The sequence below is a fragment of the Epinephelus moara genome, chromosome 10, assembly GCF_006386435.1.
Source record: "Epinephelus moara isolate mb chromosome 10, YSFRI_EMoa_1.0, whole genome shotgun sequence".
Lineage (NCBI taxonomy): Eukaryota > Metazoa > Chordata > Actinopteri > Perciformes > Serranidae > Epinephelus > Epinephelus moara.
Window position 1 is genome coordinate 24913160 of NC_065515.1, and position 25979 is coordinate 24939138.

A 25979-nucleotide genomic window follows, 5' to 3' on the forward strand; every position below is an offset into this window, starting at 1 on the left:
CTATTTTTCTTTTTGTCACTATCGCTCCCCTTTCTCTCTCCACAGAATAAAGGGATCACCGGGGGGCGCTATTCTTTGTGGAGCAGGTGATGAGATGATTCCCACATTCTATCTCAACCTCCCTGGTTCTGAGCTTCAACCTGCCTGCAACCCTAATTTCTTCCATCATTCCCTCCACCCTCCTTCCTTCCCTGTCACTACATCCCCTCATCCCTCCATCCCATGACCCTTATCCCTTCATCCCACATTTCTCAACCCTCCTCCCTCCATCCCTCAACCCTCATCCCCATCATCCATTATACATAATGAACTAATTGCAATCAGTAACTCTATTGGCATGGTTTTTGTTAGTGAAATTACTTGTTGCTCTTTTTATGACATTTAGTTATTTTTGATGCTATCTTCAGTGTGTTTGATGTTAAATGTTCTTTCTCAGGTTTAACACTTTACTCTTGTCCACAGGGAGAGGTGTCTGATGAAACTAAAATGTGTTTTATTGATCTTTAATGTTGAACACATACATTTGCTGTTAATGGACATTTAATTCAGATTCAATTTACTATTAATTGACATCTCAACCATTTGGCAGCAGCTCATAATAGAAAAACAAAACATGTCGTCAGTTGAAAAAAGTCAATGTTGTCTTTATTGCACAGAGGGAATAAGAAATGCAAATACATAAGAGAAAACTTACTCTCACAAAATTAGAGTGTGTATAATATTAAATGAACTTCATAATAAATCATTTTGCACTGTGAACATATATTTACTAAAATGGCTCCACTTCCACTGTGACTGATGATATTATTTTACATGGCCATAAAAAACATAGCATCCTTTCAAAGTGCCGATAAATAAACATATGGCACAATTCAAGTTGCACTGCATGTAAACAAATGATGAAATTTAACACACACAGACACAGCCGTAAACACAAAAAGTCAGAGTTGAATATTGAGTGCAGCTTGCTACAAATTTTACCAAATGCACACTGGATTTTTGCAGTGCAGCAGGAAATGCAACTAGTACAATGATCCACGTGAGAAGTTTTGCATTTTAACCTGCTGTTCTTCAGCTGCACTTTGGCGAATGAACATTCGCTGCAGCAGAGACTTCAAATGACTCCTAAACTTCACACCAACAAATGCATAAAAGACAGGGTTCAGACAGCAGTGGGAGAAAGCAATGAGCCGGCACACATAGAACGCATAGTCGAGGTCTATACTTGCATCACAGTCATCAAATGGTGCAACCAAATTGTCAGCCATGATCCTCAGAAAGATGACCACATTGTACGGCACCCAGCCGAGGAAGAACACAGCAACGATGCAGAAGACCAACTTCACTGCTCTGTTCTTTGTGTGAGATCTTGTTCTTGTGATTCTCCTTAGTATTTGAATGTAGCAGAAAGCCATCACTGTAAAAGCAACCAAGAAGAAAATATTCTGTTGGGAGATACTGATGTTTTTCCACAGGGTAGAATCATATTCACAGCCCAGGGAGTGTGAACCATTGTGGGGAATCGAGACCAGAGAGCTGTGGAGCAGGGAAGGCATGGCTGCTCCAATGCTGATTATCCACAGTAGGAAAGACACAAAAATCCCAGTGCTGAGTTTTGGTGTGCTCAGGCCAGACAGAGGGTGGACCACGGCCAGATACCTGTAGATGGTCATGATGGTCAGGAAGAGGATGCTGCTGTAAAATCCAGTGAAGAAGACAAAAGTGACAATTTTGCAGAGGGCCTCTGAAAACAGCCATCCCCAGATGTGGTAAATTGCCCAGAAGGGGAGACCGATGGTGAAGACGAGGTCAGAGATGGCCAGGTTTAGGATGAAAGTGTTGGTGAGAGACTTGAGGTTTTCGTACATAGCCAGGATTACAAGGACGAGGATGTTTCCTATGAGACTTAGCATGATCACAACAAAGAAGAACACAGGAATGAAAATGGATCCAAATTTGACCACCTCAGCTTTTTCGCAGACTTCATCCTCGTAGTCAGTGTCATACTGGCTTTCATTGAAAGAGTAATTCATTGCTGTTTAACTGGATCCTAGAAAAGGAAAATGGGATTAGTATATGCATTACTGTAGGTTACTTCTATTCATTTCATTGTTTTAGGCAAATCAACAGAGGAAAAAAAGAGTTATAACAATGAAAGTATTTTTCCAGAGAGGTTGCACTTAATGTGGAAAAAAAACGTAAAAAATGGACCTACCTCTTGCTTGATGGGACTGATATGCTGCTGGATGTGACACCTTCTGTCAACTTAAGAGAGAGCTCGACAAGGAGTGGCTTTCATAACCCTGTGACAGGCAATGATTTCTGTTCCTATTTCTGTTCCAGTAGCCTGACCTTACTCTCACAGCTCAGCTGAATTTGTTGATGTGGCTGTTTTTGTGGTCTGAGAACTTTCTCATCAAAGAAAAAAAAAGTTTAGATCACACAAACTGCAAAATATCAGGGTGTGTTCTGCCTTTTAGATTTCATGTTCACTTGAAGAACTTTGCCTAAATCAAATTCTTAATGGAAGACACATTTGACATGGCGGACTTTGGGGTCCTCCATCAGAAGATTTTGAACATCAGACACTTAATTTTTCTGCATTCTTGTGAATTTAAATGCACCAATTTGTGCCTTTTCTGCATCAAGGTGTTAAATGTCTTTAATTTTGTCAAAATAAAAATGCACAAGTTTTAAATACTGAGAGGGACATGTCTCAAAAAATGGGGAAGTTTAAGGAAACCACCTGCATGGCTGTATAACACTAGAGGTAAGGAAAAGGATGGTGTTTTGGCCTGTAGGATGAATCCACACTTTAAGCGATGCATAATGAAACATAAGAAATTAGATTTAAAAGGGGTACTCTAGCATCCCACATTTACCATAACGCAACCAATAGCATGTTTTTTCCCCCCGTTAAAGGTTTTTTTGGGGGGAGTTTTTCCTTATCCGCTGCGAAAGTCCAAAGGACAGAGGGATGTCGTATGCTGTAAAGCCCTATGAGGCAAATTGTGATTTGTGATATTGGGCTTTATAAATAAGATTGATTGAAACTGAAAAGCATCTTTTCATCAGACCCTCCTTGCATGGTAAATGCTCGTGTCTTTTAAAATCCAGGCCCACCAGTCTGTGACACAAGCTTTTTAAATTTTTTTAGTCTCCAAGCTCAAAATTAGGTTTCTGGTGTTTTACTGACTTGACAAAGCTCACCCAGAGCCACAGAAAACATTTTGGGCAGGATAATTTCATTAATTAGATTTTTAATAAATGTTTTAATAATTGTTTGAATTAATTATCTATAAATACAGTTTTAAATTATTATTGAAAATTAATTTTAATCTTTTAGTCTAAAATCAGTTGCAAATCAAGCCTCAGTAAAACTAATCAATGATCAAGGGTTGTTCATTGTACCACATTAAATGTCAGGGTATTTCACTTGTATTTGTCACACACAACGTTTACAAATCATTAAAGGCAAAAAATGTTTTTAAAGAATTCTTTTGTGGTGTTTGGGGGTGCAATTGCATTACATACACTTCAAAGACGTGCAACAAACAACAAAACCACAGGAAAGTAGGACAAGCATTTCTGACTGTCAGTGATCACATGACACCTCTGTTTACCCTGGTGCGACAACCAAACAATCAGCTCCAGGACCTCGCCTACCAACCTCATAGCCATTGGCCGGAGGGCTACATGTCGTCCTGTGATTGGATAGTACAACATCAATCACGTCACTTTAAACAAGTTTGTATGCATACATAAACGATTTGGATTGTTATGGACTTGAGTCATATCTGTAAAAGTATGTCAAAGTTATTATTCTTTTTTCTTATTTCACCAGAAACTACCTGGAAACATACTACGTCATTTAAATTATCGTTTCTCGGTGATGTCACGGTTATTTTCAAAATGTCTGTCAGTCACAGCTAAATATAAGGTTACGGTGACAGCTTCAAAAAGCACTTAAGTCGTCTGGAGTAGCTTTAGCTTTAGCCGTGAGCTATGTGTTATTGTCTTTGGTTTTTTGATATTATAAAAGTAATATTAGCGCTGTAAGAGCATGTAGCTAGTGTTGTAAAACTGTTTTCAAACTGTCGAAACCCAACTGACGTTAACTTGGTTAAGTTAGCCGTTAGCTAACAAAACTAATGCTAAACAAAACGTAGAGTGGTTGTTAGCTAACTTTACTACTGTGTGGATGCGTGTGTACTCAAATACAGGTTGTTCCTGTGCTTTGTCAAAGTGTAACCGCTTTCTTAACCATTATAGTTAGATGTCATGCAACATACTCATGCATGCTTTGTGTGCTTCCTCAGTTTACCCGGAGTGAGCACCTGTACAGTATCCACTTACCAGAAATACCTGCATTAAATACTTCCTTTGTGAATTTTATAATGTTCAGTTTAGATGGATGTTTATCAGAGAGATATTGCCTCAACTTCATGTTAAAAATGACAGCCATAATTTAGGGGGGTTGGTGTTTATGGACACCGTGGTTGAAGCAGCATCTCTCACAACAGATTTTGTGCACACCACATGCAAACCAGTAATCTAATATACAGCGTTTTATAATGACTGTTACAGGAATGCATTGACTAAGTTTTGCACACTGCATGGTTATAGAAAAGCATGGGGATTGTACATTTTTTAACTGCAGTATATGTGTCTTTCCTCATGGGTAAAGAAAGTAGATTTTAGTGAAGGATAACTCTCACTCTTGAGAGATAATACTTGATAAGATTGGCATTTAGGTTGGTCTGTTTTTACCAGCATCCAGTCAGGTAATTTTCCAGGACACCATTCTTATTTGCCTTCAAATATGGATGGTTTAATGATGCGTTACCAACCTGCAAACCAAAAGCTGTGTCCTGATCCAAAGTTCAAGAAGTAGGATGTTTGCCTTGTTTGTTGCTGCTACATTGATTAAATTGCTATGCAACCCCCTGCCCTTTTGGCCCATTACACATCAGTGACTGAAAAAACTCTTAAATACGCATCCCTGTTCATAGCTTCATCCATAAATTGTTAAAGTTCTTAATGAGCATTACGAAAACCAACATGCATTGTTCTACAGTAGAATAATAGATGGTCATCAGGAGATCAGAATGTGTAAACTGACTTAATTTATTATACAGATCATACACTATCAGATGCAATTTACTCACCATGAGATCTCTCATTAATGTGACACACATTTGTGTGTGTATCGAGTGTGCCCATGTGTAGCCATGAGAGAGTACAGTATGTTGGAGCATTCGTGTCAATCTTTTGTTCCTGACTGCTTCTGATTCTCTGATTCAGCAGACTGGATGTGACCCTGTGACCCCTGGTTGCCAGGGAGAGAGCGGTGGGGCCATGGCTGCTGGGGCTTCGGTCGGGGAGAGCCAACTCCAGAGGATTATCCGAGATCTGCATGGTACGCCAGCTTTATGTGTGTGTGCCTGCCTGTGTGAGTGTGTGTGAATAGATTGGCTGCAGGCGGCTGTTGGCTGACATTGTGTGACTGGAGAGAGGAGAAAGAAGAGACACGATGTCATGACCTGAGTCTCAGCGTCAAGTCTAAATACAATCTTTATGCCTGGAATTATTTGACCTCTCTTTGTCATCAAATCATTTGGGAAAACGTGTACCTGACCTCATGTGGCTGTAGAAAGGGTGTGGTGGCAGCCTCTGTCAGCATGCAGCGAGACAGAGAGTGCGTACTGAGGGTGCACCCGTCACGGGTGTCCTTCCAGTTTTTACGATGGATACGAGGCAAGTGGTTGAGAGTGGAAATGGAAAAAAATATGTTTAGAGATTGAGGCACCAGGGCTGTTTGTGTGTGTAACCAGAATGCACCAAGAGGTTAAAGTATTATAGCAATGCAATTTTCCGTTTCCTTTAATTCCTTTTAGTCCATTTGACTTTGGGTCATTTCTAAGAAGATAACAATTTTCTGCCTTTTTCCTCCCAGCTTCTTCCCTTAATATTTACTAAATGGAAACTTGCTGTTATTTTTTACCCAGAGCACATTTTTATATCATGTATGTATTAGTAAGAAACATGTCTTTTGCCATATAAATGTGTTTTTCCAATGTAAATATATGCACCACATTTGTATAAACCCTGTGTCATTTATGAGGGATATTTTTTCACTTTTAAACTTTGTGAATTTCAGAGGCTGTTGCAGAGCTTGCAAAGGAGTACAGAGAAAGTGGAGAGCCAATCACAGATGACAGTACCAACCTGCACAAATTCTCCTACAAACTGGAGTACCTGCTACAGGTATGATTTAGCTCATATTGGCACACCTGACGCAGTGAATCTCAGTTACTCAGGGATGATGTTATAAATGACATCACCAAAAAGAATCCATGTTCAACATTTTTATTGGTCCAACTGTATCTATATCTATCTTACAGTTTGATCAGAAGGAGAAGACGACATTTCTCGGTACAAAGAAGGACTATTGGGAATACTTCACTGAATGTCTGGCTAAAATCAAGGGTGCCAATGATGGTATCCGCTTTGTCAAATCCATCACTGAGGTATGAAGATGTTTTTATTGTTGTTATTTACAGTGACACCACTAATATAGCACTAATTATGTACTGATCATTGATAATATCAGATAACTCCTTAAACCATTAGACAGTAGTTGTATCTGTCTGTGTCAACCTACAATGACTCAGCAGGGTTTTTACTTCATCATTTTTCTCATCTCTTGTAGTGCAGATGTAACACACGTGAACTCAAAGAACTTGTAGTGTAACTTTGTTATATTGCTGCTTAGAAATCAGAGCATCAAAAATGTGAGACCCAAGTCATGTCCAAGAAATCAGTTTAATTTTTGAAACTGATGTGCTACATCCTTGTAAATGTAACATATAAGAAACATGTGATTGTAACATATTTTTTGTTGATATTCTTTCTTCTTTTAATTTAAAAACAAAAAACAAAATAGTGTTTGTTGCATTTACAATGGCCCCCAACTGCATCTTCATAGTGTTACTTCTTAGTTAATTTGTTACATGTTACTTCTTACTTCATTTAGGTTAAATAATGAATCCTTATTAACTTTGTAGTTTTTGACACATCAGATATCCCTGCAGTTTGAGTATGAAGTTTACACTGTCTAAAGGCTTTGTTTAAACCAATGTTTTCTTTTGCTCTGATAGCTCAAGACATCTCTGGGGAAAGGACGAGCATTTATCCGATACTCCCTCGTACATCAGCGACTGGCTGACACCCTGCAGCAGTGTCTGATGAACCAGAGAGTCACCAGGTGAAACTGTCAGAACACAGTGATGCCTCACTGGAATGTGTGTTTTTTATTTAGATATGTAGAATGATGGGCTTTTGTTGAAGTGCAAGTAAATTGCTAACAAAAATAGAACAGCAGTTGTTTTTGGATTACAAAGAAACACTTTCAGAAATAGGCATTTCATTTCCCCATTGCAACGAACTGAATGTTGAGATGTTCTTTTTATGCTGTGTTACTGTTTAACTTTCCCTTTCTATGAAAGTATCGGTCAGTAGTATCAGTCTCAGTCAGGTATGAGCAGTCTAAGTAAGAGGAATTCATTGACTGATTCCACTGACTTACCACAGGTCAAAATGGGTGTGTATGTAGAGTCCTGCAGCAGTATGGGACAAAACACAGAAACACACAACTACATGGCAGAATCTTAATCTTAAAGACATACATTTGTCATTTGGTGTCATAAAGCCTTCTCTGGTTTAGATGTCAATTGTGTCTTATGAGTGTCAAAATATGGGGCAGAACTTCCTTTTTAGCCACTATTATTGTTTCTTGTTGTTCTGCTGTGTCCTACTGTGACATCTCCTTCATCTCTCTTCCTGTAGTGACTGGTACTATGCAAGAAGCCCCTTCTTGAAGCCCCACCTTAGTGTTGACATAATCAGTCACCTGTACGAACTCAATGAGGTCCAGTTTGATGTGGCTTCCAGAGGTCATGATCTTGATGCATCTTGGCCCACTTTTGCAAGGTAACAAACAAGACAAATCATGAAAACAGCATGTAGAGCAAATAAAAACTACAAAAATATCTAGAAATTATTACAGGAAGCAAGTGTCTGATTTCAGCCATTCCTTAGCACCTTCTTTGGAGTACAGTATTAAATGTCTTTTCTGATTAACAGGAGGACACTGGGAAACTCACCTGGCCACATGTGGAAACCACCCAGTCGCAGTTCCAGTATTAACAGTCTGGCCAGCACCTACTCCCAGGTAACACACCAATAACATCCTGTCATTTTATCATAATTTTAAAATGATTGCACAATGTTCATCACTCATCCTCTCTTCCTTTCCTTCTCTGGTTTCCCTTGTTACCATCTAGCAAGCACATGAGTTCCCCGCCAGCCCTGACTATGGTCAGGGTCTGCTGAATGACCTGAACGAGTCTCTGCCTCCCTGCACCGAAGATGTCAGCACAGTTGAAGACCTTCGCCTGGAGCTGGACCAGTCAGAGCTGAAGCAGCGAGAGCTCCTAGATAAGGTGCAGCAGATGGGCGATGAGGCTGCTGAGCTCAGGGGTGTAGTGGTGCAGCTACAGAGGCAGCTTGATATGTCCCTTGCAGCCCAAGAGAAGCAACAAGGCTTACAGGGAGATCTCAAGACTCTGCAGGAAAGAGAAGGCGCCCTGTCCAGAGAGGTGGAGGCACTCAGGACTGGGGAAAAAGCCAGGGAGGCTGAACAACAGCTGCTTCAGGAAAAGCTGGCAACCGCTGAGGGGAAGAACATAGAGCTCCTGGCCAAGTTGGACGGGGTTCTAAATGAAAAGGGCCAGCAGGCAGCCAGTTACTTTGATTCAGCTCAAAAGATACACGAGCTGCTGGACAGATTGAAAGAGGCAGAGAGGGGAAAGATGGAAGCGGTAGCTGAGGCAGAGGAGAAGAAGAGAGAGGCAGAGAGGCTAGAGGACGAGCTGAGAGTCAAGGAGGCAGCTGCAAAGCAAGGTGAAACAAAACTTGAAGCATTAGTTACATCTGCGTCTGAGGAGAAGGCCAAGTTGGAGACAAAAGTGGAGGAACAGTGCAGTGCCCTTGATAAGCTGCAGGGGGCCTTGACAGTGAGAGAGAAGGAGGCGAGCAACCTACAGAGGCAACTGCAAGACCTCCAAAGATCTCTAGAGGACAAGGAGAAAGAGGTGGAAGAGATAAAGAGGAGGGCTCAACAAGATAAAGATGAAATGCAGAAGAATGTTGGTAGTTTAAAAGAGTCTTTAGAAGCAGAAGTCACTGCCATTAAGGAGCAGCTCGAGAGGAAAGAGGCAGAGCTTGCCTCCAGCTGCGAGACACTACAACAGCTAGAAGCCAAGAACCAAAGCCTAAACACAGAGAGGGACAAACTGACCACTAACCTTGTGGAGCTGGAGGGTAACGTCAAAGAACAAGCCACAAAGATAGAAGACTACAAGACGCAGTGCGCCAATCTAATGGAGCTGAATAAGAAGCTGCTGACCACGGTGAAGAGAAACGAGGAGGTGAAGAAGGAGATGGCAGAAAACAGAACAGCGCTTGAAGCTGAATTAGCAGCTCTAAGAGCTTCTGAGAAACAGCTTCGCGGCCAGCTGGATGATACCAAGATGACGGTGGATGAAAAAGAGAAGAACTTGCGTGAGGAGAATCGCAAGCTGGATGAGAGTCTGCAGCGGGCCACGATGGCAGCAACAGTCTCAGAGGCAACTTCAAAGCGTTTGGAGCAGGAGAACCAAAGTCTTAGAGAGGAGCAGGACACTGTGAAAGCAGCTCTTAGCCGCATGCAAGCTGACCTGAAGAGTGTTCACGGCCAGATCGGAGAGTTGGAGAAGAACTTAGGAGCCTCTCGCAAGAATGAAGCAAGCCTTCAAGAGCAGCTCCAAGCCAAAGAGGCCCAGCTAGAGAGTAAAGAGAAGAACCTTGTTGAGCTGGAGTCCAGGTTAAAAGATCTGGAGGCCAGGGAGAAGGAGCTTGAGATTGCCAAAGCTGATGCAGAGTCAACTTGTGCTAAACAGACAGAAGTGATTGAGAGGGTTACCTCTGAGAAACAGGTGATGGAGAAATCTCAGCTGGAGAGGAGCGCGGCTCAAGCAAAGGAGAACCAGGAAGTGACAGGCAAACTTGAAGGCCAGTTAGAGGTGTGCATGAAAGAAGTGTCCAGGCTCCAAGCAGAGATCCTCGACCTCAGGGTGCGGGTACAGAGGTCTGAGGAGGAAAAGTTAAGAGCACAAGCACAGCTGGAGGTGATGGAGACCCAAAGAGATGAGCTCAGGACTCTGACTGAGCAGCTGAAAGCCCAGACAGAGGCACTGAATCAGAGGCATGTAACAGAGCTTATGGAGTGCAAGAAGAAAGAAGAGGCTCTGACTGAACAGCGTGATAGAGAGGTAGCCGCCCATGCCGAGTTGTCCATCTCTGCTGCGGCCATCCGAGAAGAGCTGTCCACCCTCAAGGCAGAACATAGCAGGCTAGTCTCAGAGAACAATGAGACACGCGAGGGTCTACACAGGGCAAACACAGAGATGGCAGAGCTTGGGATGACCATCTGTAAGTTAGGTGCAGAGAAGCAGGAGGCCAGAGAGCACTGGGAAAAGGATGCTACCAGGATTGAAGAGATGGAGAAAGAGGTGGAGCGGCTAGGAGAAAGCATGGCAGAGCTACAGCTGGAGAATACCAAACTAAGGGAGGAGCTGCTACAGAAGGAGAAACTTCCAGAGACTGTCTTGGAGCTCCAGGAACAGCTGGACAAGACCAGGAACCAAATGCAGAGTGTCAGGGTCTCTAGCCGAGAGGAGGCAGAGGCCGTCAAGTTCCAAATGAGCTCGGAGAGCATGACTCACCAGGTCCAGATGAAGGTGAGTTAGTTAATCGTGACTTACATTACATTACACGCAAGATTTGATTTTTGTTGTACTCATTCCGTGCACCATAGTTTTGAGTTTAGTTGAGTGATCTGAATCTGCAGATGTTATCTGGATCATGACATTTGATCCATGGGTCATGGCTCTTATACTAGGGCTGCAACTAACAATTAAATTTATTGATTCATTTATCTGTCACTTATTTTCTCGTTAATCAATTAGTTGTTTGGTCTATAAGATGTCAGAAAATGGTGAAAATGTCCTTAGATGTCTTGTTTTTCTTCCCACAACCCAAAGATATTCAGCTTACTGTTTTAAATGAGTGAAAAAACAGGAAATATTCACATTTATGAAGCTGGAATTAAAGAATTTGGACTTTTGTTTTTCTTAAAAAATTATCAAACTGATTATTGGATGAATTGCTGAAAAGATAAGTCATTCAATTGGACAGTCGTGGTCCCCTTGTACTTTGGTGATTCTCTGACTTCATCTAGCACCATCATCAGGTCACAATTTTCATTTCACCACTACTTTATTAATACTTTGGTTTATAACCTGCAAAACTAATGACACCCCCATTAGTCTCAGCTTTACTTGTGTTTAGTGTTAATTAGCAAAATGTTAGCATGCTAACATACTAAACTAAACATATCTAATAAGCAACACCATGTTAGCATTATCATTCTAAGTATATTAACATTTAGTAAAAAGCTCCACTTTGTCTACTGTAAGTGCAGCTGTAGACTCCCATCTTTGATGTTTCTCTCACATTTCAGAGCGTCAATGACCAGCTGAACAAGGTGAAGGCCCAGCTGCAGGAGGAGCTGAAGAATGTGTCCAGCTTGCAGGCTAAAGTCTCTGAACTAGAGGTCTGTGTCTCTGAACTAGAAGTCTGTGTCTTTCAAGTTTTGGATCCAGTGACTCCTGGTTACATCATACCTAGATGCATGGTGGTGGTAGCATGTGTTCTATAGTCTATATATAAAAACAGACCATCAACAGAAAAATGTGTGATGTATTCACTTTCAAGTATAAGGAAACCCATATATGATCAAGAGTAGACTGTAGATAGATTGCAATCAAAAGTGCAACACCTGACATATACATAGCCTGAAACAGGCACCAGCACGTTTGTCATTAGTGGATTTGCTAGGATGGAGAAAAGGAAGCTACACACCACATGGGACATAATAACAGGATGATTGTTTGATTAGTACTCATTAACAGTAGGTAATTATATGAGATAATTTTTCAGGTCTCTGTTTTTTTTTTAATTAGACACCTTGATTGCTTGAGCAATTTTCTTTGATTGCAGAAGGTAGATTAGATGTGAAATCACTGCAGTGTAATGGTCCTAATCCGATTGATAGCTCAATGAAATTGCTTTGAAGTCATCTTTCAAATCATTTTTCCAATTTTGGTTTGACATGTTTATTATTCTAAATACTAGGCTTTGATTGTGAGGGGTGTTTTTAAAATTTAATTTTGGCTGCGTTACTCCAAATGTTGTCATTGGATTTTACTAAATGAAATGACTCCGATACAAGATGCATCTGCAAGAATGTTTTATTTAGTTTATCCAGCAAAAAAACTTCATCAGAACTGATTGTAATTAATGTCAGAATCTTTTGTACTAATGAGTATTTTTTATAAATGCTCTTTTCTTGTTTAATAAAGGCTGTGAATGAGCACTACTTGCAGCTAACCGGGGAGAAGAATGCTTACATCACAGACACCGAAAAAAACATTCGTGAGAGTGAGAGCGAGATTCAGCAACTGAGAGATGCAGTAGCGAGGTGCGTTTATGACCACTGATACCTGTGAATTTCACCTTTTTGGTGCCAGAAAGGAGCCACTGACTCTTTTCTTTGCACCTTTCTCTCTCTACAGTGCTGAAGAAGCACACTCGTCTGTGCAAAAGCTCTGTGAAGAACTGAAGCAGAAACTCGACACAATGCAAGCTGAAAAAGAAAGCCAGTACCTGAAGATGACTGCAGAGATCGATGACCTCAACAGAACCAAGACCAACCTTGAAGAGCGGCTCATCGAGCTTATAAGGTGAGAGCTGTCTCTATTACAGCTGTTAGCAGCGTCAAGGCTGTCTGTTGCCACAGGCATCGCATTTCTTAACGAAGAAAGGGGTTAAAGTTCTTTTTCGCAATGGATGTCTGCCACCTCGTTATGTTTGGTTGCTGCGGGCTCTTTGAAAGACCCACTGGGGAATGTGTGCTTGGTTCTTCCAGTAAGAGCACTCCTCTGATGTTGTCGTACTTGACATAGATGGGGGAAATTAGGTCTGAGGATCAGGAGCAGGGGAAAAGGCTTCTTTAAATGCAGATAATTTACTGAGAACAGATCTGAGAGAGAGTTTTTGACAGAGAAGGGATCTGGAAAAGTAAAGCTAAGAGGCCAGCATGACAGGTGAAGTGTGGTAAAGAGACACTACTGAATAGAAGGCTGGCTTTTTATCCATCATTCTTCACTGGATTCAGTAACCACTAATGCCTTGAAAGGTTTCATATTCTATAAGGAATGAAACATACTCATTCAGCCAACTCCTTTGGGATGTGCCCACATGATTTCAGTCCTTTATTCTTTTGCATTATGTATGCCTTCATTATTTTTCTCTGTTGCATCAACTGGGGTAATGATGCTACTCTTGGTGTTGAGTATGTACAACGTTGTGTAAAATTATAGGTCAGTGTAAATATATGACTATATGTGAAAAAACCTGAATGCATGTGTGTTCTTTTGTGTGTCACATCAGGGACAAAGATGCTCTGTGGCAGAAATCAGACGCTCTAGAGTTTGAGCAGAAGCTGCGAGCAGAGGAACAATGGTGGTTGGTGGATAAGGAGGCCACGCACTGCCTTGGCTGCCAGGGCCAGTTCACCTGGTGGCTGCGCAGACATCACTGCAGGTGGGCTTTTAGTGGGCACTGGGGCCTTCTGCACACTGCTGCTCCTGTCACTGTGTGTACCTACCCTGTTTGATATCCAGACTACATACAGTATCACTTCTCAAAATGCAAGCCATCAAAAATATGTTCTAGTAACAACATCAAAGGTGTAACATGGATGAAAACCTATTTATTTTCATGTGTATTTTTAGGCTCTGTGGTCGCATCTTCTGCTATTACTGCAGCAACAACTTTGCGATGACTAAGCACAGTGGGAAGAAGGAGCGCTGCTGCAGGGACTGTTACACCCAACACAGCGCAGTGGTGGAGAGGTTCACAGAGGCAGAGCTGAGTCCCTCAGACATTCAGCCTCCTCCACCAGGAGTTGGACCTCAGCCACCTCCTGAACCAGCCCCGTATAAACCCACTCCCAGGGTAACAGGTGAGAGGCAAGCTGGGAAGACAAACACATGCTAACTACTACAGGCTAACCTAACAACTGCACGCTTGTCCCAAAAGGTAATCACTGTGGTTCATAGGCTCGGTACTGTAAGGTAACTAGGAACTTTTAAGTGGAAGTGAAAGGGCTGACTTTGTCATATTGAGGAACAAGAACAGAAACCTTTTCCACTGAATTCTTGTTCATTAGACCAAAGGGGAAGAAGGCGACATTTCCATTCAGAGAAGAAGCTGTTTTTCTTATATTGTACAAAAAAGGAAGAGCCGACGGGCATGATGAATAAATGACGTATAATTTGCTCCGTAACTATTTATACCAGCAGTGATGTGAATCTGTGGCAGTTGCAACAGGTCTGCCATTGCTGTGACATTATGAGGTGACTCATATTGATGCCTTCATTTGTGGTGCAAAATCTCAGATAAAACTTGAAATTAATCCCCATTAGCGGACGCCTTGGCGACCGCTAGTCTTCCTGGGGTTCATAAAAGACATAAAACATAACAGACATAATTCCTGGGGTTCATAAAAGACATAAAACATAACAGACATAAATATAATGGACAAAAACATAATACTGTCATGTCACTGTCATGTAATCTGTCAGAGTACTCATGGCAAAAACAACACTTTGAAAGAGTATATTGACATGCGGAAAAAAACAAACACCTCAGTGTGCAAAGGCCTTTAGTCTCAAACAGGAATTTCTAGTTTTTCTTGGTCTATACGGTACATGCTATATGTTTTTGTATACTGTTCAATCACAAAACTATATCATAAGAACATTCAGTCCTCCAAGTAATCCAATAGTTTGATTCAGATTATTGTTGCTCCCAGTTTCAGAACCCAGCAACAGATCTGAAGACGGAGCTTTTGACATAATCACAGAAGAGGAAGTGAATGGAGTCTACGACAGCGACACCACCTCGCAGACCACAGGAGGCTCCCTGGAGGGAGAGCAAGAGCGACGGCCTCCAGGATCACTGGATATGTGAGTGTACTGTAACATAAATGTGGTCTGTCCTTTGGTTTGATTCCTCAGTTGACAGTCAAACAGTCACAACACGAGACACTACAGCAGCTTAATACCTAGCTCCTGAAATTTGGGTTACACTCACACATTGACATCCAGGCCTCCATTATTGCTCAATGAAGAGTGACAACTACATACTGTACAGTAATGAACTGCACTGGTGTCATGTTTGCTTATCAAAACACCTCCCAAGGCAAAAGTAAAGTCCTACGTACTGTATAAAGTGCTAGATGATTTAAAATACAAAAACTACAGTGGTCTGATGAGTTTATAAATGTTTCAAATCTCATTTTGTTCATAAAGCAGCCAAACAGGTAGGCCTTCCTCATGTGTTGCCATGTTGTTTTCATCTAGTGCCTTGAACTTTAAAAGCAGGGAAGAATAAAATTGGGAAGTGATTCTAGTTCTAGTTCTGTATTATCAATAATACACCATCAGCAGGTCAGAGGAAATTAAAAAAGGACAATGTGCTGTTATACTGACCTACAGTATTTCATTTAGTGTTGTAAACAACAACCGCTTGCTGGAAACACTCATCATGGCCCATTCTCTAGCTAACACATGCCTGCTGTGAATGTCCCAGTTGAGCTCTTAAAAAGTACTGTAAATACAGAATCGCTACTGCTTGAGTGCAGGAATCTCTGGAGAAGATGCAAATCCAATGTATAGCACCTTTAGGGGATTCAGCACACATGTATCTGCCCCCTACCGGGTGTCAAATAGTAATTAGGGATACACTTCCTCTCTTTTTCATCGATAAGCGAGAACTCAAATTGCAAGAAATGAGAAGTGCTGCAGTTTCATGGCACTAAAGTGGATAGGGTGGTGGAGAGAAGCTGAAGCATTCATGTGGTACCATTAAGTTGTAATTTTTAAGGAAACGTGTGCCTGTCCAGAAACACTAGTTATCTGAGTATTTCATTTAATGGATGATAGATGGACTTGCTTAGCACCTTTCAAGGCTTTTGACCACTCAAAGTGCTTTTACACTGCATGTCACAGTGACTTATCATACAACGTAGTACTGCTACTCAGTTTAACATTCACACACACTGATGGAACAGCCATCTGGAGCATTCGGGGTTCAGTATCTTACCCAAGGAGACTTAGACAAGCACACATGCATCCTCCAAATAGTGGACGACCCACTCCACCTTCAGAGCCACAGCTGCCCCTGTTAACTTGTGCTTATATTTAACTTAAAGGTCCAGTGTGTGGGATTTAAGAGGACATATTGGCAGGAATGGAATATGATATAAGTATTTCTCTTTTGTTATCACCTGAGAATAATAAGAATCTTTGTGTTTTCCTTCCCTTAGAATGAGCTGTTTATATCTACGTAGGGAGCACGTCCATATTTATAGATATCACCATGTTCACTGTCATGTTTCTACAGTAGCATAGAATGGACAAATCAAACACTGGCTTCAGATAGGGCCATTTGCATTTTTTAGTCAGCCACCACAGTTAGAAGCCCATCTGCAACGAACAGCGTCGGAAAAACTCTGAATTGTAACATGAACCTGCTTTATTCAATGTTTTTACTGGTTTAAATCACTGGGTCTGTTTGTATTGGAGAGGAGGAGACCTCTACAGATAATTCGGCTCAAAGTAAAAACACCTTAAACAAAAAACACTGAAGGAATTCTATTCAAGAGACGTTTCAGCTGGTTGCAGTCTCCAGTCCTCGCCACAAGATGCTACAAAATTGCCCTAAATCTTACACACTTCACCGTAAATGTTACAGTGAATGTTAAGCACAATGTATTTCAAATTAAATAATATGGATAAAACCTTCCAAGACATGAGTCTTTGAAAATGCATGGCCCATGAAATCCATATTCCACTTTTGATACATCATGAATGACTCATTATGCCACTGATACGTGCATTTAAATCAAAATACTACTCTGTGTCTTGTGTTTTGCAGAGGCACGGGAGATGTGACCCCTGATGACCCTGAGGAGCATGTTCCCACTGTTCAGGATTCAGAAATCAACCTTCTGAAATCAGGAGAAGTCACGTGAGTCTTGACCTTTGTATACTTACTCCTTCCTTACGCCAAATGACTTTTCAAGTGATGTCACTGTCCCTGGAAAATTTGCAATGTTGTAATAAAAGTTTTACCTCAGGTGGTGCATGCTCTCGTTATCTTGATCGTTTGGTGTATGGTGGTCATAAAAGTCTGAACTCTCTTAAGTCAGTCATTTTCTTGTCTTGGCATTCTGATATAATCAAACATGTTAAATATTATCCAAAGTTTTTTGCCTTGGCATCGTGCAAATACTGTGGTTCTATGATGTGAACATTGTGAACAACCAACAGGTGCGTTCTCTACAGGATTAAACATTAAGTGGCAAACCAGGTAGACAGTAAACATAAAGGGGACGCCAGGGAGGCACAAGAACGTGAACAAGTAAAGGTTCTCTTTGACTGTGGAAAAGGAGGAGAAAGTGGTGGAGTTGTGGAGTGAACAAGAGTCCCTGTTTAATTTGGGTGTCGGATCCAATAACTGGCACTTATTTTAGTGAGAAATGTGAATTTTTGAAACAGGTCATCTCTCATTCCTACAGCAGATAACCAGTGGAGGCTGGCAGCGAGTTGAGGCAACAAAATTCAAAATGGAAAGCTTGTACACAAATAAAGTTTAAAGTTATGGACTATATTAATACTGAATTGACAAGAATGATGACATATGACACCTTTTATCTTGTGTTTCTAGAGTTATGTGTTTTTGCGGACATGGAAGGAATTGTTAATAGGTTGTATTTCTGAAAGGGCTCTTGGCTTGATATTTTCCACCAGGAGCAGGATGGGAAATAATGTCCAAAGGAATTTAGTTGTAGTCTTGCAAATAAGGACCCTGCAGGATCCCTAGTCTGTGCAAAATGTTATAGTGTGTGAAGACAGTGTGAAAACTCACACAGTCTTCATGTAAAAGTATTTCCAAAGTCTTCTCCAAGTCTTGTAGCGTATGGTAAGCATTAATATGTAAAACTGATGAGCCACTTTGTATAAACCACTCTTAACGTTAATGTGTTCTCATTGCAGGATGGCTGTCCCTCTCAGCATTGATGATATTTCTCACTTTGGCGACGGTTCCAGAGAGCTCTTCATCAAGTCCAGCTGTTACAGTGTGATAACCGTGGCTGTGGGTGACTGCGGGCTAACCATCAGCTGGGTGTTTTCCTCAGAGCCCAAGAGCATCTCCTTTAGTGTGGTTTACAGGGAATCCACTGACACGACTGTGGAACAGTCAAAGGTAGTTACACACGCTGTGTGTATTTTCATTATTGTGCACTATGACTGTTGTGAGACTCAGCCCTTACACGCCTGCCACAGGAAATGTCAAGAAAGGCAGTTTCAAATTAAAGTACATGAAAAGGCTGATGGCAATGCTGTTCAATTTTTAGAGGTTACTGTGACTTCAAAACTGAAACACAGAAGTTATGACCAGACACAATGGACTGACCCTGTGCGTGCTGTCGTGGGCGCCTCCTACAGAGAGCAGGGTTGTTTGCTTGATCTTTCAAATATCACTGCCAGAGGAAAACCACTGCAGGTTGCCAGTGTTGCGCAGCAGGGTTAGCTACACATCCTGCAGTTAAAATGTCAGGGGTTGTAAATGAGTTGGAGTTGAGAGTACCATAACCTCCCTCTCTTGCCAATATTCCCTAGTGTGTGCTATTTTATTTATTTATTAGCGTTTAATTCAGGGTGTGTTGGAATTTACAATGTATTGCAATTATTATGATACTGATGATTATATTCTTGCTGTTTCCACTGAAGCATTATTTTTCCTGAGGCCAGCGTATTTTTTTAATTCTTTGCAATGGGAGCGTCACATATTTGCACTATGCTACAAATGGCAGCAGTCAGATGAAGCGTTGAGTGAAACGTTGCGCTTGTCAGTGTCATTTTTACCCAGCTGTCCAATCACAGTGGAGGAGGGTGCTAAAAAACAACAACAATAGAGGAGAAATCTGGTAATATACTAGAAATATAGATACTGAATATATGTTTTCTCTCATGAGCCAACACAGCCCCGCAGGTTTGTCCTTATGCAGAGCAAGTACTCTACCTTGCGCCGACATTTTACTTCTGTTAATATTCCATATAGCAATTAGACACAACCAAAGTGTCTCAGCTGAAAAATCCCTGCACCTCCAAAGCATTCTCACGCGCTCCCAGCTGGACATGGCCTGAGGAGCGCCTAATGTTTTAAGCCGGGGAAAAAAAAAACAGTTGTAGTGGACACAGCATCTTAGACTGTCTCTGGCAGAGTCTTCCACCTGCACATTCAGTTTCACTCCAGACCAATGTTTCTGTTCTTCTCTCAGGTACTGATTCCTCTGACTCGCTGCAATTCCCACAAAGAGACAATTCAGGGACAGCTGAAAGTCCGAAACCCCGGCCTCTACACACTCGTCTTTGACAACTCCTTCTCACGGTATGGAACTCCTGACATCCAGCGTCTTTCCTCTGACTCTTCCTCTCAGTGGGAGAGCTTGTTCACTACAGAAACGTTTTCATTGTTATTCTCTCCTTCAGGCATAAGCATGGAGGGGACCGTGCGTTTGGTTGTGTGTGTGCCTGTGTGTATTTGGCTATCCTCAAGTAAAAAAAAACAAGCCCTAGCATTTGTTGCGGGTCACATTTTGGCCTCTGTTGTGGCTCAAAAACTGACATCCATAGAAGAACGAGATGAATTGGGTCAGTAATTCTGAGGTGTAATTCCCTACTTCCAATCTAAATAAACCTGCTCAGGAAAACATGGCCGCCAGCAGCAAACTGATCTTTGTGTATCAAGTCTCTGAGCTTCACGAACAGCTACAAAGGGCCGACATTAATTACCTTAGCATCTTAGCAAAGCAAAACTGAGCATGAAATAAGTCAATTGTCTTGCTCGTCTTCGCTCATAAAGTAACTCAAAATTGTGTAAACAGGAGCGAAGCATAATAGGAAGAACCACCACAGCCAGCAGCAGAAAGTTGTTGTGTGCATTTGCTTTGTGAGATATGCATGCTCATAAAGCTACGACATTGTTACATCACGTATCACAAACTTAACGCTGCATGAAACCCAAAATAAACGCTGCGCTACGGCGCGTCTGCTGCAAATACGAGAACTGACTAGAGTCGCTGTAATCAGCTCAGGAGGCGGCGTCACAGCTGGAACGCGGTCGCCTGGCAGAGATCTTTATTCCACTGAGTGCACTTTTCTAGTTGTCTCTTATATGATTTCCTGCCACTGTTGGGCGTGTGTGTGTGTGTGTGTGTGTGTGTATGTGTGTGTGCACATTTAGCCTCTTATCCAGCACTCTATTGTGCCTCAGCATCTGGTTTCAGTTAATCGGATTGCTGCCCTTTGATCAGAAACCCTCTCCCAACAGGTTTATCTCCAAGAAAGTCTTCTACCATCTGACCATGGAGAGGCCCATAATCTACGATGGAAGCGATTTTCCCTGAAGCCGGATGACTCCCACAGAGGCATCAGCATGATGTCACAAAGACATCAGCATGATGTCCTTGTGGCAGCTGAAGGGAGACTGAAGATATGGCAAATTCACTGACTTTTTTTTTTTTTTTTTTGATCTTTTCTTCCCAGAAACCTGTTTTTACCCAAGTATTTTTTGTTTCTATTTGTTTTTTGGTGTTATTTAATGTCTCGAGGTGTGCTCATGGTTTCACTGTGGCCTAAATGAAGTGTTGTCAACAGGATGAAAAAGGTTTTTAGAAAGAAACACATTTATTTAAGTTTTATTGTGTTTTTTAAATATACACCAAGTAATACACGTACTTTACTTCAGTTAGGTTTAATTTAGAAAGCTCAGTTTAGATATTGTGTGATTTTGTTATTCCTTTTTAAAAGATTTTCAGTCTTAGTTTAGCTTTGACCTCCCTTTTCCAAAGTATGCTATTACGTTAGGGACAAGTATTTATTTGCAAAATTTGTCTTTTAAGAGTTTTATGATTTACTAAATCTCGGTCAGTCGTGCAATCTTTTAAATCAGAGCTTTCAAACCTTTGAAGCAGAAAAGTGCAGATTTGAATTCGCTCCCAGCTTGTTAATGAACTGACTTGTCTGTGCACTATGTTTGCACTTTGCCAGCACAGGAAGGAAAACAGGCAGGAACTTGTAACTGGTTTCTGTTTGATGACAAAGCAAATGAACTTTGTGCAAATCTCAGGAGTGGGACTTAAAATTGTCCTCCAGTGGTAGCATGTCCTAATTTTTATGTTTTTGGAAAACTAAAAAAATAAGAGCAAAGTAAAACTGCCGTCTTACTTTCTGTGGAAGGAAACTACGATACAAACCAGCTTTCTTTGTTCAGGTCATAGAATCTAATGAAGCAGAGGGCCTGTACGTACACAGGCTGACTTGTGTCATCACATTGACATTTACTCAAAGTATATTAACGACTGAGCTACTGTGCTTCAAGTGCCTATAAACTGATTGCCAGGGATTAGTTTGCTTTTGTATCCGTATATTTTACTCCTTGTTATCCGCACAGATCATGACACTTGGTTTGAGTTGTTACTTTTCTGTAAAACTTAATTCCAGTGGCATTTAAATCACATTATGCACAATATCACATGTTTCAGTTATAGCAGTTGAAATGATTTTTCAGTTTGGGTTTCATTTGAATCTCTGGAAACTTTTTGTTATATGTTTAGTTAACTTTTAGCACTGTGCTCTCAGTGATCACATGGGAGTTGAATTTTGTGCTGTTTTTTCTATATATAGCAAAGCAATAAGGAAAAAAACGGGCTTGCTCACTTTGGACACAACCAGACACTACTTAATGAAACAAGGGCTTATTATCTCTGTGCTGCTTTTATAGAGATCTGTGTGTGCGCCTCACAGTCAGATCTCATATTTTTGATGGGTGTAAATTGGTGCAATTTCTATGCAAAGGCTCATATTTTCTCCACAGAGCTGCTTTGTGATAATTATTTTATAAATTGTTACAAACAATAATAAATCTGTTAAGTTTACATTATCTTTGTATTCATGCAGGGACAGATTTTTCTACTTGCTTGTTTTTTTTTTGAAGGATAATTTTGGAGTAGAATGTGCATGAATCATCACTACAAGCACTCAGTGTAACTTGTAATGGACCTGTCAAACAGCCAGTAATCATGAATAAAACGTGAGAGTGATGATGCCTCCAACTTCCACTAATCTGTGTCTGGTTTTAATGTTTGACAGCTTCGAACGACAGAACAACAAGATCAACACATTAACTCTGCGTGCTGCCTCGCTCATTCAGAAAGCTGATGTGAACAAAGACGCCAACACAAACAAGTTTGTTTCCTGTCTAACAACAACTGCCACATGATTTACGTCAGACGGGATGTAGATCCCTCCATCAGTACAGACCACGACCCATGAAGTTTTGAAAACAGTGTTGTAACTAACATTTTCAAAATCAGGTGTTAAAACAACCTGTCAGATAACACTCAGTGAATTTCTTTTTTTATTGTACTCATTGTTCTTGTCTCGCACCTGTTGTGTTTTCAGATCTTAAATGATTCGCTGATTTATCACTTAGTTGACTGACTTAAAATTCATCTTTGCTCATTCCAGTTGCTCAGATGTGACAATTTGCTGTTTTTGAATAACTTCTGGTGTTTTAAGACATCAGCATGGGGACTATGATGAACATTTTTCACCTTATACTGGTGTTTTATAGATTTCCTTGTGTCACAGAAATTAACTGCCCCATCTGCTTTTGAATAAGCTTTTATTTAAAGGTCCACTGCGCTAGATTCAGTTGCATCCAGAGGTGAGATTGCAGGTTGCATGTAGGAGAACTACGGTGGCCAATGTGTGGTTTGTCTGTTCTGGGCTACTGTAGAACAACATGGTGGACTCAGTGGAAGAGGTTCATGGATGTATGAAGAGAACGGGACATAGTGTTGTAGGCAGGGCCCCATTCATCCCTATGAAGGCTGATCAGTGGCCCATGAAGCCAAAAAATGATACATTTATGCATATATAATTATCTGGATGATCAGCACTGCTCCTGCATAGTGCAGGTGCATAGAGAGTTCCGCTACTTCCAATTTAACACTGCTAATTTGGCTCTTATTAATTTTGTGGCTCTTGTTACTGGCTCACCCTTTTTCCCCTTCAAGAGCTGGTGGCCTTGTGGGTAACCTGTGAGGGTGTGACGCGTGCTTCATGGTGTGTATGGAGGGAAGCAGCTGTCTCGGGGTGTCATGGTGAAGATGGCAGGCAGCAATGAGTGAAAAATGAGTGTAAATCCTACACACTGGACCTTTAAAAAAAATCTCAAGTACACAAAATTAATAAAATGAGCAATCTGAAAAGAATAAATGAGTCAAGGATTAAAAAAAAGTGGAAATATTAAGAAAAACAAAGCAAACAAACCATCAAAGCCTGATCTGAGACTCTTAAGCTCAGTATTTCAATTCGAGTCTTAAGTGTAAATCCATATTTCCATATCACAAATAGTGTGTGTGTGTGTGTGTGTGTGTGTGTGTGTGTGTGTGTGTGTGTGGCGACACATTCAGGCTCCGGAGAGCAGAAGCATGAATTCTGAGCATCCCCAACACCCGCTCAGCCACATCTGTAAAGCTTGCTGGCCAAACTGGGAGCTGCCTTTTGCCTTCAAAATAAAAGAAAAACGCATCTCTTCACATTCCTGCAACACATGATAAATTAAACTTTCATCCTTCCTCATGGTGTTGTAGGCAGCTCTCAGTAAAGCATTAGAAATCTGTGTTTAAAACACTGCTCAGAGCCATTTCTTACCGACAGCTTGTGAGTGAGGTTTTTATTCTGAAAATACACACAGGAATCTCCACATTTTTATCATTGCATGCTTGACATGTGTTGTATTTACAGCTGGGGGAGAGTGAGGGTCTCAGCAGCATCTCGTCCTGCAGGAGTGTGCACCGGTCTCAGTGAGGAAAGCGCCACGTTGGAATGAACAGAGGAACAGACACCATGTCCTGTCTCCACATCAGAGGGGTTTTCCTCACTCTGTGTTTGGCTCCAACTGTGAGTGATCTACTTTACCTTCATATGTGGCAAAGAAAAAAAAAATAGAAATTGATATTTTTGCCACAGAGAAAACTTGAAGCTCTCTTTTGTAGGAAAGTTATTCTAAGAATTAAAAAACTATTAATAAGAGATTAAACATCTTAATCTGCAGATTTGAGACTATATCTCTCTTGTTTCCTCCCCTTCTATCTAGACATGCATTTTATTGACATATTAATGTCTTGTGGCGTTTAATGAGCTTTAATTAAAACAAGACAGTGACGGATGCTGTGCGTGTGCGTGCACCCGTGCGTGAGAGGGCGCGCGCCTTGCGTCAGGCACCTGATATAAAGCTGTTTGGCTCTTAAAAGTCGAAAGTAATTTACTTATTTTCAGCATATTGCATCGTAAAACACACAGCAGGAGTAGACTCAGTTATACTGAATGAATGTGAAGTGAGTGTAAGTGTTTTGTGTGTGTGTGTGTGTGTGTGTGTGTGCAAATTGGGTGTAAGTATATATATATATATTATGTGGTAAAAATGGCCACAATTCAATGGCTTTAGCCTCTATTTTGGTTCCACGTGAAGATTTTCTGGTGTTGTTCATCTTCTGACAATAAACTGAATATTTTTTATAGTTATGGACTATTGTTCTGACAAAATATGAGCTTTTAATTTGTTGCCTTGGGCTCTGGGTAATTGTGATGGACATTTTTCACTATTTTTTAAACAAACAATTGTTCAAGAAAATAGTCTACAGAGTAATCAGTAATGAAAATAATCATAATTTGCAGCCCTAATGAACTGTTATTGTTTTCTGTGACATTCGTTTATCATTAATTAGTCTGTGCTCATTCATTCACATTTTAGAGATGGGTTTGTGTGTGTGTGTGTGTGTGTGTGTGTGTGTGTACTCTATGAAGATAATAGTAGCTTTGGATACAAGTTAAAGATAGTGTGTGGTATGACAGGTGAGATTCAGGTATGTAGGTATGTTTAGACATTCTATATTGTGTTGCATTCAAGTGTAAAGCGTTTAACTGTCGTGAAGTAGCGCAGGTGGACCACAGCACACGACACTGACACAGAGGTAGGGCGAGTTTTAGGAGGTTTATTGTGGGAGAGGGAATGCAGGTGGAGTGGAGGAGAGAAGATGGCTGGCTGAGGCAGATGGTGGATGGCAGGTTGGGCAGGATGAGGGTGAGTGGTGTGGGCAGACTGAAGTTGCATGAAGGTAAGCAGATGAGGCTGGGACATGGGGGAAAAGACGGTTAATCTCAGGCTTGAGATCAACATGATGACTAGCCCTCAGGAAATACAGAACCACAGAGGCTGAAAGCGAGTGACTACCATGATACCTGAGACAGCAATCTGAGAGCGGAGCCGGGGTTGATATACTGGGGAAGTGATGAGCTGTTTGCAGGCAGGTGTGTTGGAGGAGAAGGGACTCAGGAATCAGAGATGAGAGAGAGCACCGGACACAGACAGTGGAGCATAGAAAACACAGAGGTGATAAACACAAAAGAAGATACAGGGGCATGCTTGTGGGGTGGGATATTTGTCAAAGAAATGTGAGATACATTTGATTTGAATTCATAAAAATTTGAATATTTTCCATTAGACCATGACACACAAACAAACAAATTAGAATTTGTTACCTGAACTCAACTGACTGAAATCAGGAAAGTGAAAGCGACTGAATGACTTGTTTTTGCTGATATTACCACATT

The 25979-nt window shown here is 41.1% G+C and overlaps 3 protein-coding genes across 5 annotated transcripts in view; 2 read left to right on the plus strand and 1 right to left on the minus strand.

The window, feature by feature from the left end:
• Positions 1-619: 619 nt before the first annotated feature.
• On the minus strand, positions 620-4885 carry xcr1a.1 (chemokine (C motif) receptor 1a, duplicate 1). The gene is made up of 3 exons (XM_050054694.1): positions 4851-4885; positions 2216-2408; positions 620-2050 (listed from the first exon to the last, which is right to left on the minus strand). Exon 3 carries the CDS (start codon positions 2031-2033, stop codon positions 1023-1025), a length of 1011 nt encoding a protein of 336 aa, XP_049910651.1. The 5' UTR covers positions 2034-2050; positions 2216-2408; positions 4851-4885; the 3' UTR covers positions 620-1022.
• fyco1a (FYVE and coiled-coil domain autophagy adaptor 1a) lies at positions 3736-22421 on the plus strand. 3 transcript variants are annotated; one of them, XM_050054692.1, is made up of 18 exons: positions 3736-3805; positions 5305-5419; positions 6161-6267; positions 6405-6530; positions 7161-7267; positions 7849-7992; positions 8146-8233; positions 8346-10841; positions 11624-11716; positions 12525-12643; positions 12738-12905; positions 13615-13767; positions 13959-14188; positions 15041-15194; positions 17167-17259; positions 18288-18498; positions 19577-19686; positions 20629-22421. In XM_050054692.1, the coding sequence occupies exons 2-18, from the start codon at positions 5359-5361 to the stop codon at positions 20702-20704; spliced, it is 4536 nt and encodes a 1511-aa protein (XP_049910649.1). In that variant the 5' UTR covers positions 3736-3805; positions 5305-5358; the 3' UTR covers positions 20705-22421. The 3 variants fall into 3 exon arrangements, with proteins under 3 accessions (XP_049910649.1, XP_049910650.1, XP_049910647.1); XM_050054693.1 differs by having other exon boundaries at positions 3768-3805; positions 5308-5419; XM_050054690.1 differs by lacking the exon at positions 3736-3805 and adding an exon at positions 5074-5112 and having other exon boundaries at positions 5308-5419.
• A 1742-nt stretch (positions 22422-24163) lies between these two features.
• The window catches only part of ghrhrl (growth hormone releasing hormone receptor, like), a 31464-nt gene continuing 29648 nt past the window's right edge, over positions 24164-25979 (plus strand). Inside the window, 1 exon segment of the mRNA XM_050055142.1 lies at positions 24164-24266. Coding sequence (XP_049911099.1) covers positions 24192-24266 — 75 coding nt within the window. The 5' untranslated portion in view covers positions 24164-24191.

What these genes read in the sequence shown, in the direction of transcription:
- xcr1a.1 (XM_050054694.1), bottom strand. Translation starts at nt 2,033, where the DNA reads ATGAATTACTCTTTCAATGAAAGCCAGTATGACACTGACTACGAGGAT.
- fyco1a (XM_050054690.1), top strand. Translation starts at nt 5,089, where the DNA reads ATGGTCATCAGGAGATCAGAATGT. An exon ending in TCATCAGGAGATCAGAATGT is followed by an intron (nt 5,113 to 5,307) that starts GTAAACTGACTT and finishes CTGATTCAGCAG; the next exon opens with ACTGGATGTGACCCTGTGAC. An exon ending in TTTGACAACTCCTTCTCACG is followed by an intron (nt 19,687 to 20,628) that starts GTATGGAACTCC and finishes CTCTCCCAACAG; the next exon opens with GTTTATCTCCAAGAAAGTCT.